General features: G+C 31.9%; 2 protein-coding genes across 3 annotated transcripts; both read left to right on the forward strand.

Moving 5' to 3' along the window:
• Positions 1 to 5,082: 5,082 nt before the first annotated feature.
• On the forward strand, positions 5,083 to 8,500 carry LOC131169198 (origin of replication complex subunit 2-like). Its single transcript, XM_058144722.1, has 6 exons — positions 5,083 to 5,448; positions 5,545 to 5,651; positions 6,170 to 6,302; positions 6,563 to 6,857; positions 7,841 to 8,065; positions 8,176 to 8,500. The coding sequence occupies exons 1-6, from the start codon at positions 5,326 to 5,328 to the stop codon at positions 8,373 to 8,375; spliced, it is 1,083 nt and encodes a 360-aa protein (XP_058000705.1). The 5' UTR covers positions 5,083 to 5,325; the 3' UTR covers positions 8,376 to 8,500.
• A 1,969-nt stretch (positions 8,501 to 10,469) lies between these two features.
• LOC110647837 (dolichyl-diphosphooligosaccharide--protein glycosyltransferase subunit 4A) lies at positions 10,470 to 16,908 on the forward strand. 2 transcript variants are annotated; one of them, XM_058144724.1, is made up of 3 exons: positions 10,470 to 10,681; positions 11,399 to 11,513; positions 16,636 to 16,908. In XM_058144724.1, exon 2 carries the CDS (start codon positions 11,399 to 11,401, stop codon positions 11,510 to 11,512), a length of 114 nt encoding a protein of 37 aa, XP_058000707.1. In that variant the 5' UTR covers positions 10,470 to 10,681; the 3' UTR covers position 11,513; positions 16,636 to 16,908. The 2 variants fall into 2 exon arrangements, with proteins under 2 accessions (XP_058000707.1, XP_058000706.1); XM_058144723.1 differs by lacking the exons at positions 10,470 to 10,681; positions 16,636 to 16,908 and adding an exon at positions 10,693 to 10,991 and having other exon boundaries at positions 11,399 to 11,651.
• The last annotated feature ends 625 nt before the right edge of the window (positions 16,909 to 17,533 follow it).

Genomic DNA, 17,533 nt, shown 5'->3' on the forward strand with positions numbered 1-17,533 from the left:
TAGCTAATTATTTTGATCAATTTATATTTTCTTTTGCTAAAATATAGTAATATTTATTACAATAGCTACTAATTCTATATTAGTCTGTAAATTAACCACTACGCCTTGCTATAGTAGCTAATTATTTTGATCAATTTATATTTTTTTTTTACTAAAATACTTAATTCTTCCATATCATACCTACTAAAACCATTTAGTCGGTAAAATAGCTACTAATAAAGAGAATAGATGCTAAAATTTTTCTTGAAATTATATTTACGTTTATTAAAATACAAAGTTCTTTGTCAATTTACCTACTAACCAGGGATTAGTCAGTAAATTACCTACTAAGCATAGAAATAGTCGCGAATACATGTTTTATTTATATTTACTTTTACTAAAACTCATTTTTTTTTAACATTACTTACTACAACTTTTATAGTCAGTAAATTACCTGCTATGCGTATAAATAGTCGGTAAAGTAATATTTACATTGTAAAAGTACCTACTAAACGCTAAGTGGTTGGTAAATTACCAACTAAATTTTTACATATTACCAACTAAACGTTTTATAGTCGCTAAAAAATAATTTATATAATATTTATTTTCTTCCCAATAATGTACCAACTAAAATTTGGTGGGTAAAGTACTAACATTAGTAGCTATACTTTGCACGCCATAATTAGCAACTAAATATTTTAGTCGGTAAAATATGATTGGTAAATAGTAGGTAATTTAGTCGATATAAATAATTTGTATTTGGTAATTTAATTTAACATTTTTTTAGTCGGTGAATAGTCGGTATTTACCTACAAATTTTTTTTTGTTGGTAATATTAGTAGCTATTTGTTTAATTTTTTGTAGTGAGGTGCAAAATAATTTTGGTGGCCACTAGCAATTGGACACTTTTCCATGTTTCCCCATAATTGGCAACCAAGGGTGGATGGAGTTGGAAAAGAGTGTTGAAGTCATTGCTTGGGAGATCAGAAAAAAAAAAAAAACCCAAAAAAAACAAAAAAACTAAGGCAGCTCAAGTTTTAATGACTCCTATCGCTTGATCATGTGTTTCATGATGACATCATATTAGATTTATGATCTAAAATCCTAATTGATTTTGGAAACCATTTCCTAATAATTTGAGTAGGAGAAATATTCCTCAATAGGATGAACATATATTTCCTATATACAGTAAAACTCCTATTTTAGTATTGTTCCTAAATTGAGCAAGATTCCTAATAAAATTAGGATTGGAGTGACTAATACTATAAATAAAAGAATGGTATAAAGGTTATTTGGCTTTCAGCTCCTAGTGTGAGCTATCGCTCACTATAGAAAAAGGCTTTGCCAATTGCTAAGGATTTGGCTCTGCCTATTGATGAGAGGATCTTGTCCATTGCAGTCCTATAAAGAGAAAAAGGCTTTGGCCTAAGATGAAGAAATGGCATAATTCAAGAAGAAAGGATTATAGCCCATTATAGTTAAAGACACTCTTTGTGGCACAGTAGTTAAAATATTAAATATATTAGGTTATGTCTAGAAGAGAATGAGAGAGCTAACTAATATATTTACTATGAGTAATTTGATGTAAGTGTTATCTTGGGTGTAATTGGGTTAATGGGTAGTATAGTTTTGAACTTATAATTGATAATTTATTATTTGATTATAGTGAATAATGGCATGTCAGTAGATATAGCCCTATGTGAAGAGGGTGAATCATGTAGATATTAGTATTTTATGTGTTTGCTTTATTTCTTTGTAGTTTACACAATTCCACAATATACAACACATCAATTATGTATTGTGTGTTGTTTTCAGAAGAGCATATAAATCCACCACCTGAAATGGTACATCGAGGGAATTGAGTTGCAACGTATATAGGGTTTCTTCAAGAAGGTGAAGCATTGATTAGGCACATAAGGCTTGCATGGATAATTAAAGTTTTTTTTTTCTAAAGAATTTAACCCCAATTATGCTAATTAATTAAACATACAAGAACTTTAAGAACATTAATAACATGTTAACAATATCAATCATAGGTATATAACTCATTAGTACTTAAACAATTTATTAGTTAAATTAGCAACTGACAGTTGCTTAAATTAATATAAAAGTAAATTAAAAATCATTAATAATCTTATATTAGATCGATGAGGAGAGAAGGAGAAAGATAAAATAACCCATACTTTGCAGTACAAAGAAAAGAAAACATAAGAAGATATATAGATTAAAGATTATAAATAAATGGAGAAAATAGCAACCTAGGAGTTATTGGCATAGCTAGCCTCTCCCATGCCTCCTTGCATACAAAGCAATTTCTCAAGCTTAATGTTATAGATGACAAAATTGTCTCCTTTAGTAGCCATAGAGATGGTTGTTGTAGTGTTATATTATTGAGATAATGGGTGTAGAATAAGTTTTGAGGCATGTAAATCATTATCTTTAAGGTATTAATTGCTCTCACTAAATTATTGCAAGGTTATGGCAGTATACCTCTAGATACAACAAAGCTAGAAATCTGCAAGCAGCAATTTTTGAAAATTTCCCTTAAGAACTTTTTAAATGAACAAAAATTAGAGAGACAAGAGGAGAAGAAGAAGAAATAGAAGTAATATATTTGAATTAAACAATTCATCATATTTATAGACAATGAAAAGTCATGACACCTTTCTAGACAGACACATCTGTCTATTTCCAACAGACATAACTATTTATTTTAAATTGGTATCTTTTCTAATAAATATTACTGTTTATGTATAATACATATATCCTGTTTATGACACCTCTCCAAACAGTTGTGACTATTTGTACATAATAGACATGTTTGTTTATTAAGAGACACATCTACTTGTGAACAAATATAGCTGTTTGTAATTTATTTATGAAAATTAGAATAAAATAATTATTTTATTTCACACACATACATGTCAAGTGCCATCTTAGAATAATATATATTTATTTAAATAAATATAATTTTATATATTTCATTTTTTTCCACTTCTTCGCTCTCTTATATTTTAATAATGGAGGAATTCTTTCTCTTTTTACTACCTAACATATAAGTTATATATAACATTTATTTGTGCATAAAAGGTAAGAAATGAGGGTTGAAGAAAGAAAAGTACGAAGAGTTGGAATATAAAAAGTGTAGGTTATGTAATAGTAATTTTAGGCCCTCGGTTATCACTAGAATTCTAATTTACCGACTTATATTCTCCTATTTGAAATTTAAAATTTTACAAAGATTTTATTCAACTGATTTCTTAGGAATGAAAAAATTCAATTCTTTTTACTTTAAAAAATTTTCATTTTCAAAAAAATATAAATCAAGTTTGATTATGTGAAAATTCAACCGAATAATTTTCTTATAAATGATTTTATTCTAAACAAAGCTTATATGCCACTTAATCAACTCTCTCACTAAAAATGGAAACAAGTGGTTGTTGATTTTAAGCAAATTTAGCATTTATCGGCAAATTTATTGTTTGTTAATAAAATGGAACCATTTTAGTTCAGAATTACCTTTCAGTAACTTAGGATATCATTTTTTTTGGATGAACTATAATTTAGTTTATTAGGTTTAGTTAAACCAACAACTTGGTCCTTACAGTTTTAAAACCAAATAATTTAGTTTCTGACATTTTAATAAATCTACAAATTAGTCCTTACTATTAGAATTTTAGTTAAGTTATTGTTAATTTTAGCAAAACTGACAAAAATACTCTTAATTCTATTTTCAATTTGAAAACAATGTAGTTCTAAGGTTTTATATTATTAACAATTTCGTTAATGAGATTTTGTTTTTATTAACAATTTAGTTCATGTATTTTTAAAATGTGAGTTTCATTAAATTAAAAAAAAAATTAAATTTAAATTATAATAATTTAAAATATGGATTAATTACTTTAAGATTCTAAAAATTTTGGTTAGTTACAAAATTATCCATATATTTTGCCAATTAATCCTCAAATATTATAGCCATTGATAAATAAGCTCTTATAATTTTGTAAAATTCTACTCGTCATTATTATGTTAATAACATATAAATAATTATGTATATATATATAAAATATTTTATTATATTAGATATAAAAAAGAGAAAAAAAAAAGAAAAATAAAATATGAATTTGGGTGCAAATTGTTAATAAAATAAAACATCAGGGACTAAATTGTTTCATATTGAAAATAGAGTCAAAAGTAGTTTGGTCAATGTTGCTAAATTTAATGGGGAATTAACTATGATTCTAATGGTAAGAACTAACTTATAATTTTATTAAAATGTCAATGACTAAATTATTGATTTTAAAACTACAAGGGTTAAGTTATATATTTAACCAAATCTCAAGGGCTAAATTGTCTATAAAATAAAACCTTAGGGGTTAAATTGTTTTCATATTGAAAACAGAGTTAAGGATATTTTGATTATTTTTATTAAAATTAATGGCAACTTAACTGAAATTATAACGGTAGGAACTAACTTGTAGTTTTATTAAAATATTAGGAATTAAATTACTTGATTATGAAATTATAAGAACTAAATTATAAGTTAAGTAAATATGAGTGATTAAATTATAGTTTACCCTTTTTTTCTTGTTTTAAGCAACGTAAATTTAAGTTTTACAAACAAATATAGTCATAGACTATAATACTAAGATATTAATATGACGTATTATATAATTAACACCTATAATTTATAACATCTGGTGGATATCTGTTGCACCTTTAAGCAAATTGATAAGTTATTTTTATCAAATAATTCTAGAAATTTCTCTACATAAACTATGAAAAAGATGATGAATCTGTAAAAAAGTTTTTTGAATTATTTGAGAAAAAAACAACTTATTAATTCACTTCAACATGCAGCAAATGCTTATTGAGATGTTACAAATAAGAAATACATAATTACTAATAGAGACTCATGCACTAAAAAATCTATTTGTATAATCTTGGCTATATTTATATTAGAAATAAATTATAATTTAATTTTTTATCAATTTTTAAAAAGTTAAAAGCTTATTTATCATCGAAAATAATACAAGCTTATTTCATCTATTTTAAAATTCGAAAGAGTTTGGTTAGACTTCAAAGCATTTTAATAAGGCCGTGCTTTAAGGGCCAAAACACTTTTGTCCATATAAACGATAGATTTAGGGCGTGTAGCACCGGCTCCGATTCTTGTCTGATATCGGACCCAATTGGCCGTGGCTAGAAGTTGTGGAACCAAGTTGAGTTTTGAAATCCCACCGCATCACTGCCTGCCTCCCTGCCGCCCGCCAGGACACCAATAATCGACACTGCCCATCAAAATTCCTGTGTACCATTTTCTTATTTGGTTTGATTCCTTAAATCATGGATATTAACAATGGTGATGAAGAGGAATTTGAGTTCTCGAGGAATTACTTTCTCGCAAAAGAGAGTTCGGGTAAGAAATCAACCCGCAAGATTTCTGATATTGATCTGGTTGATGAACAGGTTCCGTCTCTAACTTCCCCTAATAACACATTTCTTCTTGTCTTCGTTTTGTTTCAGGGATTAATGGCTTTTTTTTGTCTTCCTTATTTTGTGCAGGAGCTGAGAGCAGCTGTAGCTAATATTGAACCAAAGCATGAGAAAGAGACTATTGCTCTTGTGAATAGTTATAAGAAGCTATATCCCCGATGGGTTTTTGAGCTCAGGTTGGTATTACTCTTTGCTGCATTATCAAAGTTTTTAATTGGCGTTCGTTGAATTTATATTGAAGTAATCATGCCATGAATATTGAAATAGGTATCCTATAATGAAATGCATATACATATATGATGCACATGAAGAGGGCAAGAGATTATTATAAGGGTTTTTCCTTTCTTGCCCAAAAGAGTAGCTGCATAGGCAAGATGAAGCAATTAATAGACATCCAGTTCAGGAAACTGGATGGAATCAAGTTTAGTAGGAATTGTCTAATTTTGTTGATATCAACAAAGGGATTTACAAAGAGGTGCATTCACTAGCAGTTTAGGTGGTTACTGCTTTTAGTCTGAGACACCATTTCTCTTCCTTACAATGCAACTAGTTTGTGGTTTTGCATAGATGGCCGCATGGCCCCACTAATTTCAGTGTGCTCGTTTTTCTCATAGTTCTTTTGTCGATTAAGAGGGTTTTGTAAAATCATTTGACATTTCATTAATGTTTTGATTTGTTCTTTATTACGAATTAGGTGTGGTTTTGGCCTTCTAATGCATGGATTTGGATCTAAGAAGGCTTTAATTGAATCTTTTGCTTCAACAGCATTGGCAGAGTATCCTGTGGTTGTAATCAATGGGTATCTTCAGTCGATTAATCTAAAACAGGTACCATTCACTTGGACATAATTCTAGAATGAAATTATTAATTTGCACATCTCCGGTCTCTGGACGCAAGAATAACAAAACGTATGCTATGCTCAAAACTGAAGTCTCCATTTTTCCCTGTCACATTTAAGATCATTCCTTTTCCTTCTATTTGCTGGTTTGGGGCATAAGCACAGGAGGCGCACTATGTTATCTTTAATTTTTTTTTTTTACTCTGTTTGTTTGCATCATGCTCATTTAAAATAGTGTCATGCTTTTAGGTCATGATAACCTTAGCTGAAGTGTGGTGGGATCAGTTGAAAACCAGACAAAGGACTTCATCGAGGATTTTACAAAAAGTTCAACAGCCATTCAATTCTCGATCGGTGGACGATCTTCTTGCATTTTTGGATAAATCAGAGGCAGAGGAAAATGATTCTTTTATATGTGTTGTCATTCATAACATTGATGGGCCTGGGTTAAGAGATTCTGAAAGCCAACAGTATCTTGCTCGAATTGCTTCTTGTTCGAATATCCGTACCATTGCCACTGTTGACCATGTCAATGCACCTCTCTGTAAGTGTTTTCTTTTCATTGTCTGTTATTTGTGGACAAGATGTTGGTTATGTTTAACATGTTTATTACTAGTGCAACTTTTTGCTTTATTTTCCTCCAAATGCTTCAATAGAATGGAACTTAGGTGGCTCTATTCATTTTATCTGGTTAATTCTAAAAACCTGAATATTCATTTTTTGAATGTACCTGAATATTCACTTTTTGAATGTCTCCTGAATAATGGTGGATGTATTCATGGCAAACCAATGATAGATGCAAAACTTCCTTCTTGTTTCTATCTATGGCGTGATATGGATAGGTGCACTATGTGATTCCTTTTGATCCTTCCTTTTATTAAAGAGCAAAACTTCCTTCTAACTCTTTTGCTCCATCTATTTGCTGAAATAACTTATTTGTGGAAAATATTTTATGAGAAAATAACTTTTGTACTACTACTATTTGATTGCAATATTCAAAAATTAGTTAGAAATAATTTTAGCATTTGAAGAGTGCATTTGAAAATATTAATTTCCTTTCAATAACTAAATATATGAAAAAAGTTTGAATATTTTTTCCCAATTTATAGTTTAAAAAGAGAGAAAATTGAAAAGGGTGAATTATGGTCGTCACTGGAAATTAGCAGTGGCAGCAGGTGACTTGAGTTTGCTGTAGATGATCATGGTTGGATGTGATCAGTAACCTTATGAGTATATGTGTCTATGTATTTCCTTGAAATTCCTTCCATCTTTCTAAATTTGTGAAAGTCTGGAAAGTGACTTTCCATGTAAAATTTAGGTCATTTTGCTTCAAATGACTTAGTTGCATTCTGAACATAAAAAAAATGCTGAAAATGTTTTCTAGGAAATATTTTCCAAAAGGCAGAAAGAATTAAGCCTTTTTATATTTTCTTTTCTTCATTGATCTTTTAGTATTATGTTCAATTGTCCATATTTAGTTTTGCATTATCTTTGAAGCTAACAAGCACATCCTGGGTTTGTTGGTAGTGTGGGACAAGAAGATGGTTCACACACAATTTAACTGGTATTGGTACCATGTTCCCACCTATGCACCATATAAGGTTGAAGGAATCTTCTTTCCTTTGATTCTTGCACACAGCAATACATCCCAGAGTGCCAAAACAGCTGCAATAGTTTTACAGAGTTTGACACCCAATGCTCAGAGTGTGTTCAAAATTCTTGCAGAATATCAACGGTCGCACCCTGAAGAAGGCAAGTAACTACTTATGGTTTGGATGTTTCATATAAAGTCTTATATGTTCCATTTCATTTGTGAAACACATATTATGTCTTATATGTTCCATTTCATTTGTCATTCTCAGGCATGCCTTTTGATAATCTATATACAATCTCCAGAGAGCGCTTCCTTGTGAGTAGCCAGGTTACCCTTAACTCCCATTTGACAGAATTCAAGGATCACGAGTTGGTGAAGACCAGAAGGCGTAGTGATGGCCAAGATTGTTTATATATCCCTCTTACAAATGATTCACTTGAAAAGCTACTTTCTGAAATCAATCAATAGTGTAATGTGTTTTTGCACCTTGCCTAACTACCTATTGTTCACAGCTTGAATAGCGTTTACATGTGTCCTTGGTGTGTGAATGAAGATTATGGTTTTGCAAGTAAACTCTGAATTTAGGCCTAGTAGCAGATTCTTTTCCTTTGCATTCAGTTTGGTAATATAATGCCTGCCGGAATTATGCACCGTAGAACTGGGTTCCTTTACCGTGGTCGGCTCACCAATCACCTGCAGCGTCGAGGCCAGCCTATTTGTAAGCTTAATCTTGCAGAAATTATATGTAATGCGTGAGTTACACTTCGTTACTTTTAAAGAGTTATAATGAATGGGTAATACACTTGTTTTCATTAGCTCAAGGCCCCTAATCGTATTTGGATATGGTCAGGATAATTTTAATGCTTAAGAAGTGTTTAGTATGAGGTTAATAAGAATAATTATTATCCTTGTATACTTAGAGAGACTGTGTTAACTTTTTACTTTATTAATATTTATATCCTATTGAGGGATTAAATGCTAATATTGATAGATCTAGGTTAATAATTACACTCTTTAAAAATTAAAACTTATGAGGATAATATTTAACTCTTCATTATTTAATCTTCTGTCAAACACACTCTTAATACGGTAGAATTGAGGGCAATCTCACACCAATAACAATAAGGTGGATGCTAAATGCAAAGCTAGTAAACTGAAGAGATAACTGCAGAAGTGCAAATTAATCATAACAATGACAGATTGAAATTTTTGGTAGGTCATAATACATACAATGTAATGCAACCAAATTTTTTTATTAAAATTCAATAGAAATCTTAATTATATTGCATACAGCTTATATCAAACATAGAAATGTATAAATGAAAGGAGTTCAAAATTAAAAATAAATATATAAAAAGAAATAGAATATGATTCATAGAATAAAAAACAAAAAGAATACGATTCAGATGCAAAAAGAATGTAGACTTTTCAAAGATATTATCCTGCATGGTATATTGGGATCGAATATAACGTGTGCAACTGTTCTTAATCAAAGATATTATTCTTTGGAAGAACAAGGAATACAAGAAACAGTCAATTATTAGGCAATCAGAAAGAGGCAATTTTTCACAGTAGAGATGGCCTTTATTTTAGGCCAAATCCAAATGATAAAAATTGTTGTGCATTATAAAAATTGTAGTTATGAAGTCACTTGTGTAATTAAAATGAATAATCCAATTGTGTCTACTTAAGTGATAATGTTCTTAGTTATCTTTCCTTTCTTTTCCTTTTTCTTCCCCATATTTGCAGAATTTAAAGAAGTTTTCCCCCTAATTTCAGAATTAAAAGTAACCTTTTTCCCTATTTGCAATTCATTTTGCCTAACAACTCGTGTGAATTCATGCAACCTAAAATATTAATCAACAGAGGCGAATGCATGAAGAAAAAAAAATCATGAGGAATTGGAAATTTTACATTTTTTTATGGAAGCATTATGAGCTGATATAACTAATAAGTTACATAACAGGAGAGCTGACTTCTCCCTTTCTTATCATAGATGAATTTATATTAATTATCATTTATATATAAAAATTTCATCAACAAATTTATTCATAAAATTATGATTTATTATGATTCTTTAAACGGTAAAAATACCTATTTGAACATGATTGATCCAATAAATAACCAAATTTGAAATCTATAGTTGGGCACTATTTAAGAAAAATGGTTGCCAAAGAATCTTATAACTATTGATTGCTAAATTTAAAAATAATATTAAAGCTTATGGATTAAATTAATAAAATTAAAAAAAAAATTTGATAAAATTGAAACTACACAAAAAAATTTTGATCTTTTAAATCAATTATCCTTAAGAATGTATTAAAAATTTAGATATTTTATGTAAAGTATTGAGACATAATTTAGTTTTACAAAGGCATAATTAAATTTATTAAAATCATAATATAAAACTTTCATAGCTTATATGATTACATAATGTATTGTTTTTATTATTACTATTTTATTTTTTTATATCAAAATAAAAATTATTAAGAAATAATCAGAAAAATTACTCACTTATATGTCTATTATAATATAAATTTTTTTACATAAACAATTCGTGGTTGTAGTTTAGTAGCAAGAATTTCACGTTGTAGCCGTAGAGGCCTACGTTCAAATCTGGACAGCCACACAAAACATTTTTCATTATTTGCATATCGTTAAACGACACGTCGCAAGCTCTTCAGATTACGTGCGCAACGCTAGCCGCTAGTTTTGTTGGTCTCGACTCTTGACCTTTGCTAGTCTCCTGGATCTCAGCTGCTCTGCGCGCTACCGTAAGCCTCTCCTTGGCCTCTCAAACTTTTGTTAAGGCTTATAGATCTTCGATTCATTTGCTGTTTCTTAAAATTAGAGTTGCGTGATTGTGTTAGATCGCTGCTTGGATCTCTAAATTAATTACTTTTGCATATTTCTAATTTCAATTACGGGATGAGTTAGTTTTTATTAAACGCCTCTTCGATTTATTAGATTTCTCTTAGTGGAGGATGCAATATGCATCGATTTAGTACTTTTTGTTTAACCTAATTATCGGTTTCAACAATTGGCTCCTTCATCGATAATGGGCAGGCAGGGAATCAATGCATAGTAAGAACTTGTTTGATATATATATTTTTCTTGTTAGAAATTTGACAGTCTAATCACGAGTATTACGTTGCTAGATTGACTGCAGCTCAATTGATATAATGCAGAATTCTATTTTTGAATGTTGTATGAAATTTCTTTAGATTGAAAAGTGTTGTCTTCCTGCATATTATGGGGTTCATTAGTATATAAGAATGTGCATATCATTTGCAATCTGTGTGATAGTCTACTATTGCAGAAATGTAGTTTTTCTGAGTTAAACTGATGTGATCTAACCATTATTTAGAATCAATACTTCTAATTATGCTGATACTAGTTAAACTTGTTAAATGGATGAAATTTTGAATTAAGATACTGATAGTTTTTTTTTTTAATTTTTTTATTTTATGTTTTTGGATGTGATGTTACAGATGTTTGATGATCAAGACTTGGGCTTCTTTGCCAATTTTCTTGGCATCTTTATTTTTGTATTGGTAATAGCATACCATTATGTGATGGCTGATCCTAAATATGATGGAAACTAAGGTTTGTTGGCTTCTTGTTATGGTTTTTTTAGATATGCAATGTTTTAGTTACGAGGACTGAGATATTTCATCAATGGATATAACTTGATTATGTTAAAATAGCTATTTGCATCTTGTGGGTGCAATTTTTTTGCTGCTATTTTCATAGGTACCTTGTGTTAAATTAATTTTCATGCTGTGAATGTGAACTGCTATAGGAAATTGTGTTAAATATGACAATGTTAAATGAGCTGCTGGTCCAACTATTTCTTTGGCCATGGTTTTGGTGCTAGTGGGAATGCCATTGTTGTGGTTTGGGTGCAGGTTTGAACATTTTTTGTTGGAAACCTATATAATGCTCCCTAAAAGATTTAAATTAAGTATTTCTTACGTGAGATATATATTATCCGGACCCATTCCTATTTTTGCTTCCCTTATTGTTCAGCCCCATACTTTTAATATTGAGAGTTGTATAACTTTGATGGAGTGGTCAATTCTGTTAAAGATTTAGCAAAAAAACTTGAATTGGATTCTTTTTATTTTTCTTTACTTGGTTGTATGGTTTTCATATATAAGCTCACACTTTTGAGACTACATGGCGGTAAAGATTTTTATTTTGTATGCAGAGTCTTAATTTTATGGGAAATTTCACACAAATTAATTTGCCTAGTGGGATTCCTCCATGCAATTTTTGTTGTCTCTGTCATTAATATTACTAATGCAGAATCGTAAGCCACTTAAGCGAAGTATCATCCAACTCAACTTTTGCTCATCTAAGAAGGCATTAACCCTATTAGCTACTTTGAATTCTCAAGATGAGAACTGACAATCTCTTAAAGACTGAAACTGCTGTGGCCTTTGGACACACATTTCAAGAGACATATGCATATGGTGATTTTCCCGATTCAATATCATGAGTTATGCTTTTCCTCTGCAACTCGTGTTCAAACATTGCAAGGGACTATCAAAATCACCTCTTCAAGGCATCTAAGTGAAGGGCAAATCTTTTCTTGAAAATGTTCTAGTTCTTAGTTAATGTGTTATCCTATCTCCTTCCAATGCAACCCTAACTTATCAGATATTTATGAGAGACTTTCAATGTCATAGGTTGCAAACAGTTAAGAGGACTTGCATATATCTTTAATATCTCAAGAGTTTATCATAACAAGCACCATGAAAAGTCAATAACCAAAAACTAGGCTTCAATGTAGCTTTAGCAATGAATTTCTCCATTTCATTGATATTGAGATTTCAGTCTTCTGCATTTATCTCAAAGCAAAATGAACTAATGAGGAATAAAAATATCCTCTGTTATTTTTTATGTGACTTGAATTTTGGATATGTTTTTATAGATTCGAATTGTCACTCGACTAGAAAGTTTCGCACTACGACTTGTTTGAGATAAAAAGTGAACCGTTGATCTTGTTGGTGGTGCGAGGGCAATAGAATGAGCTAGTATAAATATTATAATATTTTACCCTTTCCAGTAGAGTTGTGAGTTAGAAAACACACTGGGGTTAGGATTTGAAAGTTCTGAGTGGTTGTATCTTAATTTTTTTATTATAGTGAAACTTTTTCTCTTGTAACTCCGCCTAAGTAGTTTGCACTTAGCCGGTCCCAAGCCCGGATAAAGGAGGAGGGTTGCGGTAGGTGACAACCAGCGTAAAAATTTCGTCACACCCTATAATATGGATTCAAATGATATAAACGTTGGGGCGTCCTCTACTAACGACGCGCTACATCGGAGCCCGGGTGTAGTGATAAATATGCAAGGGTGTAGGGCGTTCACCGAAAGCGACGCTCCATGCCGGCGCCCGGGTGTGGTGTTAAGTGAGCAAGGGTTCCCACATCATGGACGGGTGTGGGTAAAGAAGTTAGTCCATAGGACAGATAGTAGAACAAATAGTGGAACAGAACACAAGACAAACATAGAAAACAATAGAAGATATCATAGAAGGAGACCAATTAGGAAGGAGCAGGATAGGAGGAGGATTAGGGTTGGTACTTGGAATGTTGGATCACTTACAGGAAAATTAATGGAGCTTGTGGATACCTTGGAAAGGAGAAGGGTGAATATTGCTTGCATTCAGGAGACTAAATGGGTAGGAGAGAAAAGTAAGGAAGTGGGTAATTCAGGGTACAAACTGTGGTTTACCGAAAAGGAGAGAAACAAGAACGGAGTGGGTTTAATCATAGATAGGACATTGAAAGACGCTGTAGTAGCTGTGAAAAGAGTAGGAGATAGAATTATACTAGTAAAGCTAGTACTAGAAGGAGAAACAATAAATATAGTTAGTGCTTATGCCCCACAAATAGGACTAGACAGTGAGAGTAAACAAAGGTTTTGGGAAGATATGGATGATTTAATGTAAAGCATACCAAATGAAGAGAATGTTTTCATTGGTGGAGATTTGAATGGACATGTAGGAAGTGATAGACAAGGTTATGAGAATGTTCATGGAGGTTTTGGTTTTGGTTTTGGCAGTCAAAATGAGGAGGGAAAAAGCATCTTGGATTTTGCTATGGCATACGACCTAATACTAGCAAATACCTACTTTATAAAAAGAGAGTCACATTTAGTGACTTTCAAAAGTGGGCAACATAGAAGCCAAATCGACTTCCTCTTAACCAGGAAGACAAATAGAGCTCTATGCAAGGATTGCAAGGTCATTTCAGGAGAGGCTTTAACAAGTCAACATCGGTTGGTGGTTTTGGATGTCAAGTTTAGGAACAATTCAAGTAAGGTCAGAAGAAATAGTGTAGCTCGAATAAAGTGGTGGGAGTTCAAAGGAGTAAAGCAAGTGAAGTTCAAAAATGAGCTTCTTGAGTCCGAAGTATGGAAGCTGGATATGGAGGCTAATGATATGTGGATACAGATGGCATCAAAGATTAGAGAAGTAGGTAGAAAAGTACTTGGAGAGTCTAAAGGATATGGACCACCATCAAAAGAGAGATGGTGGTGGAATGAGGAAGTACAAAAGGCAGTGAAGAGAAAAAGGGAATGGTATAAGAAATTACCTAAATGTAATAATAATGAGGCATATGAACAGTACAAGATAGCAAAGAAAGAGGCAAAAAAGGCCTTTGAAAAGTTATATGAGAAACTTGAAACTAAAGAAGGGGAGAAACATATTTATAGACTAGCAAGGAGGAGAGAAAGGAAATGTCAAGATCTCAATCAAGTTAGGTGCATTAAGGATAAAGAAGGAAAAGTGTTGATAAAAGATGAGGACATTAAAGAAAGATGGAGAAATTATTTTAAGGATCTTTTTAATAATAGTCAAAATGGTAATAGCGTGAATATAGATTATAGAACAATAGAAAAGAATGTGAATTATACTAGAAGGATTCGATCTTTAGAAGTAAAGGAAGCACTTAAGAGAATGAAAGAGGGTAAAGCCTGTGGACCCGATGAAATACCAATTAAAGTGTGGAAGTATTTGGGAGATATGGGAGTGACATGGTTAACTAAATTATTTAATAAGATTCTAAACTCAAAGAAAATGCCTGATGAATGGAGGAAGAGTATTTTAGTACCTATTTTTAAAAATAAGGGAGACATACAGAGTTGCTCAAACTATAGGGGAATTAAACTCATGAGCCATACTATGAAGTTGTGGGAGAGAGTTGTGGAGCATCGACTACGTCATGATACTTCTATCTCTCTCAATCAATTTGGTTTCATGCCCATTGCTCAACTATGGAAGCGATCTTTCTCATTAGAAGCTTGATGGAGAAATATAGAGATGTGAAGAAAGATCTACACATGGTTTTTATTGATTTGGAGAAGGCTTATGATAGTGTTCCAAGAGAGGTCTTATGGAATGTGTTAGAACAAAAGAGGGTATTTATTAGGTACATACAAGTATTGAAAGATATGTACGAAGGAACAACTACAATTGTGCGCACAGTGGGAGGGGACACAAGAGATTTTCCGATCTCAATTGGATTACACCAAGGATCAGCCATAAGCCCTTACCTTTTTACATTAGTTTTAGATGAACTGACGAAACATATACAAGAGAGTATTCCTTGGTGCATGATGTTTGCGGATGATATTGTTTTGATAGATGAGACACGAGAAGGAGTTAATAGAAAGCTAGAACTTTGGAGAAGTACTTTAGAGTCAAAGGGTTTTAAGTTAAGTAAAACGAAGACAGAATACATGCATTGCAAGTTCAGTGAAGGCCAAACTGGTGATAGGTAATGAGTTAGTTTGAATGGAGTGGTACTGTTCCAAAGTAATCACTTTAAATATCTAGGCTCAGTCCTTCAAGTAGATGGAGGATGTTAGTCATAGGATTAAAGCCGGATGGTTGAAGTGGAAACGTGCCACGGGAGTTTTATGTGATCGTAAGATTCCCAATAAATTGAAAGGAAAATTTTATCATACAGCTATAAGATCGGCTATGTTATATGGTAGTGAGTGTTGGGCACTGAAAGAGTCGTATGCATCTAAGATAAGAGTTGCAGAGATGAGAATGTTAAGGTGGATGAGTGGCCATACTAGACTAGATAAAGTTCGTAATGAGAGTATTAGAGAAAAGGTAGGAGTGGTGCCAATTGAAGATAAGTTGAGAGAAGGGAGATTGAGGCGGTTTGGTCACGTGAAGCGTAGACATACGGAGGCTTCAGTTAGACAAGTAGAGCACATTAGGTTAGAGGATAGAAAGAAAAAAAGGGGTAGACCTAAATTGACTTGGAGGAGAGTAGTACAACATGATCTAGAAGCATTACACATTTCTGAGGATTTAACCCAAAATCGTTCAGAGTGGAAAAAGCGAATCCATATAGCCAACCCCAAATTTTTAGGATAAAGGCTTAGTTGAGTTGAGTTGAGTAGAAACTTTTTCTCTTGTCTTGCCATGAACATAGACTTTACGGTCGAGCCACATAAATTCTGTGTTATTTTTCTTCTCTTTTCTTATATTATGTGATTGTGTAATTGTGTGTATTCTTTAGATTTACGTGCCTGCTGTAACATCCTCAATGCAATCTCGGAGTACCCTTAAACTCCACACAAGTTCAATTTTTGCCAGAGTTGCTAGTCCAGCTCTGGCTGTTTGCAGTAGGATCTCTACCATAATAAAGTAGATTAATAGAATGAAAGTCGGTGATTCTTGCAATTGCAAATTCGCTTGCAGTTCCTACGATTGGTTTGGCCAATGCCCACGCATTCTCCTATGCCTTGGAAAATTGGTTTTATGATCCAAGGGAGAAGAAGTGAGAACCTAAAGTCCACAAATTTCTTGAAATTGAAGGAACACGGGATTCCATAAACTGATCCTATCGCTGTCCCTTGTGCTCGAACATTTACAACTACAAATGTAGTTGCAAATGTGGGTTGTCTTCCTTTTGCAAAACTAATGGCAAAGGTGAGTCATATGGGTCAAATAATTCAACTTTTTGAATGAGTATATGTGTCCTCATCTTTGAATGATTTGAATGAATTTGTGTATTTAGATTTGCAAAAAATTATTTTATTGATATGGGACAAAATTTCGGTTCACCTATGTAGACATACTAACATACTGTTAGACAATTGACCAATACTTGATTACAACAATAAAAATAGAATTTTAATCCCATGGATTTGTCAAAATTTTGCCTCTCTGCAAAGCAGTAACATGGCCTCAAGCCCACAACAACATTACATTGCCCATTGCCCATTTAGGGCTTACAAGAATACTAGTTCTCTAAGTCCAGCTCAGGCTCCTAATTCTTCTACAATCTAATTAGTTAAGTTAATAGCTCTAATAATTATAAAAATATCTATGGAAATCCTTTACATCGTCTTTTTTAAATTAAATTTAATTTAATTAATTTTATTAATTCAGAAATATTTTATTAATTAATTGACCATTCTAGTTCTAGGTCCAAATTACCCAAGGTGGTTTCGTACTTACCAATACTTATTCTGCTACCTAAAATGCATTTGGACTATCTAAAAATGCTAGAAATGAGTAAAATATTGGCTACCTTTTAGGACAACCCATAGGGAGCTTCAATTTGTCCTGAAATATGGTCCCATTACTTGAAACT

Source organism: Hevea brasiliensis, chromosome 3 (assembly GCF_030052815.1).
Source record: "Hevea brasiliensis isolate MT/VB/25A 57/8 chromosome 3, ASM3005281v1, whole genome shotgun sequence".
Classification (NCBI taxonomy): domain Eukaryota; kingdom Viridiplantae; phylum Streptophyta; class Magnoliopsida; order Malpighiales; family Euphorbiaceae; genus Hevea; species Hevea brasiliensis.

Excerpts from the sequence above, each read along its gene's own strand:
- LOC131169198 (XM_058144722.1), top strand. The coding sequence starts at position 5,326 with ATGGATATTAACAATGGTGATGAAGAGGAATTTGAGTTCTCGAGGAAT. Across the intron at positions 6,303-6,562 it reads AGTCGATTAATCTAAAACAG|GTCATGATAACCTTAGCTGA; the intron begins GTACCATTCACT and ends TCATGCTTTTAG. Across the intron at positions 6,858-7,840 it reads CCATGTCAATGCACCTCTCT|TGTGGGACAAGAAGATGGTT; the intron begins GTAAGTGTTTTC and ends GTTTGTTGGTAG.
- LOC110647837 (XM_058144724.1), top strand. The coding sequence starts at position 11,399 with ATGTTTGATGATCAAGACTTGGGCTTCTTTGCCAATTTTCTTGGCATC.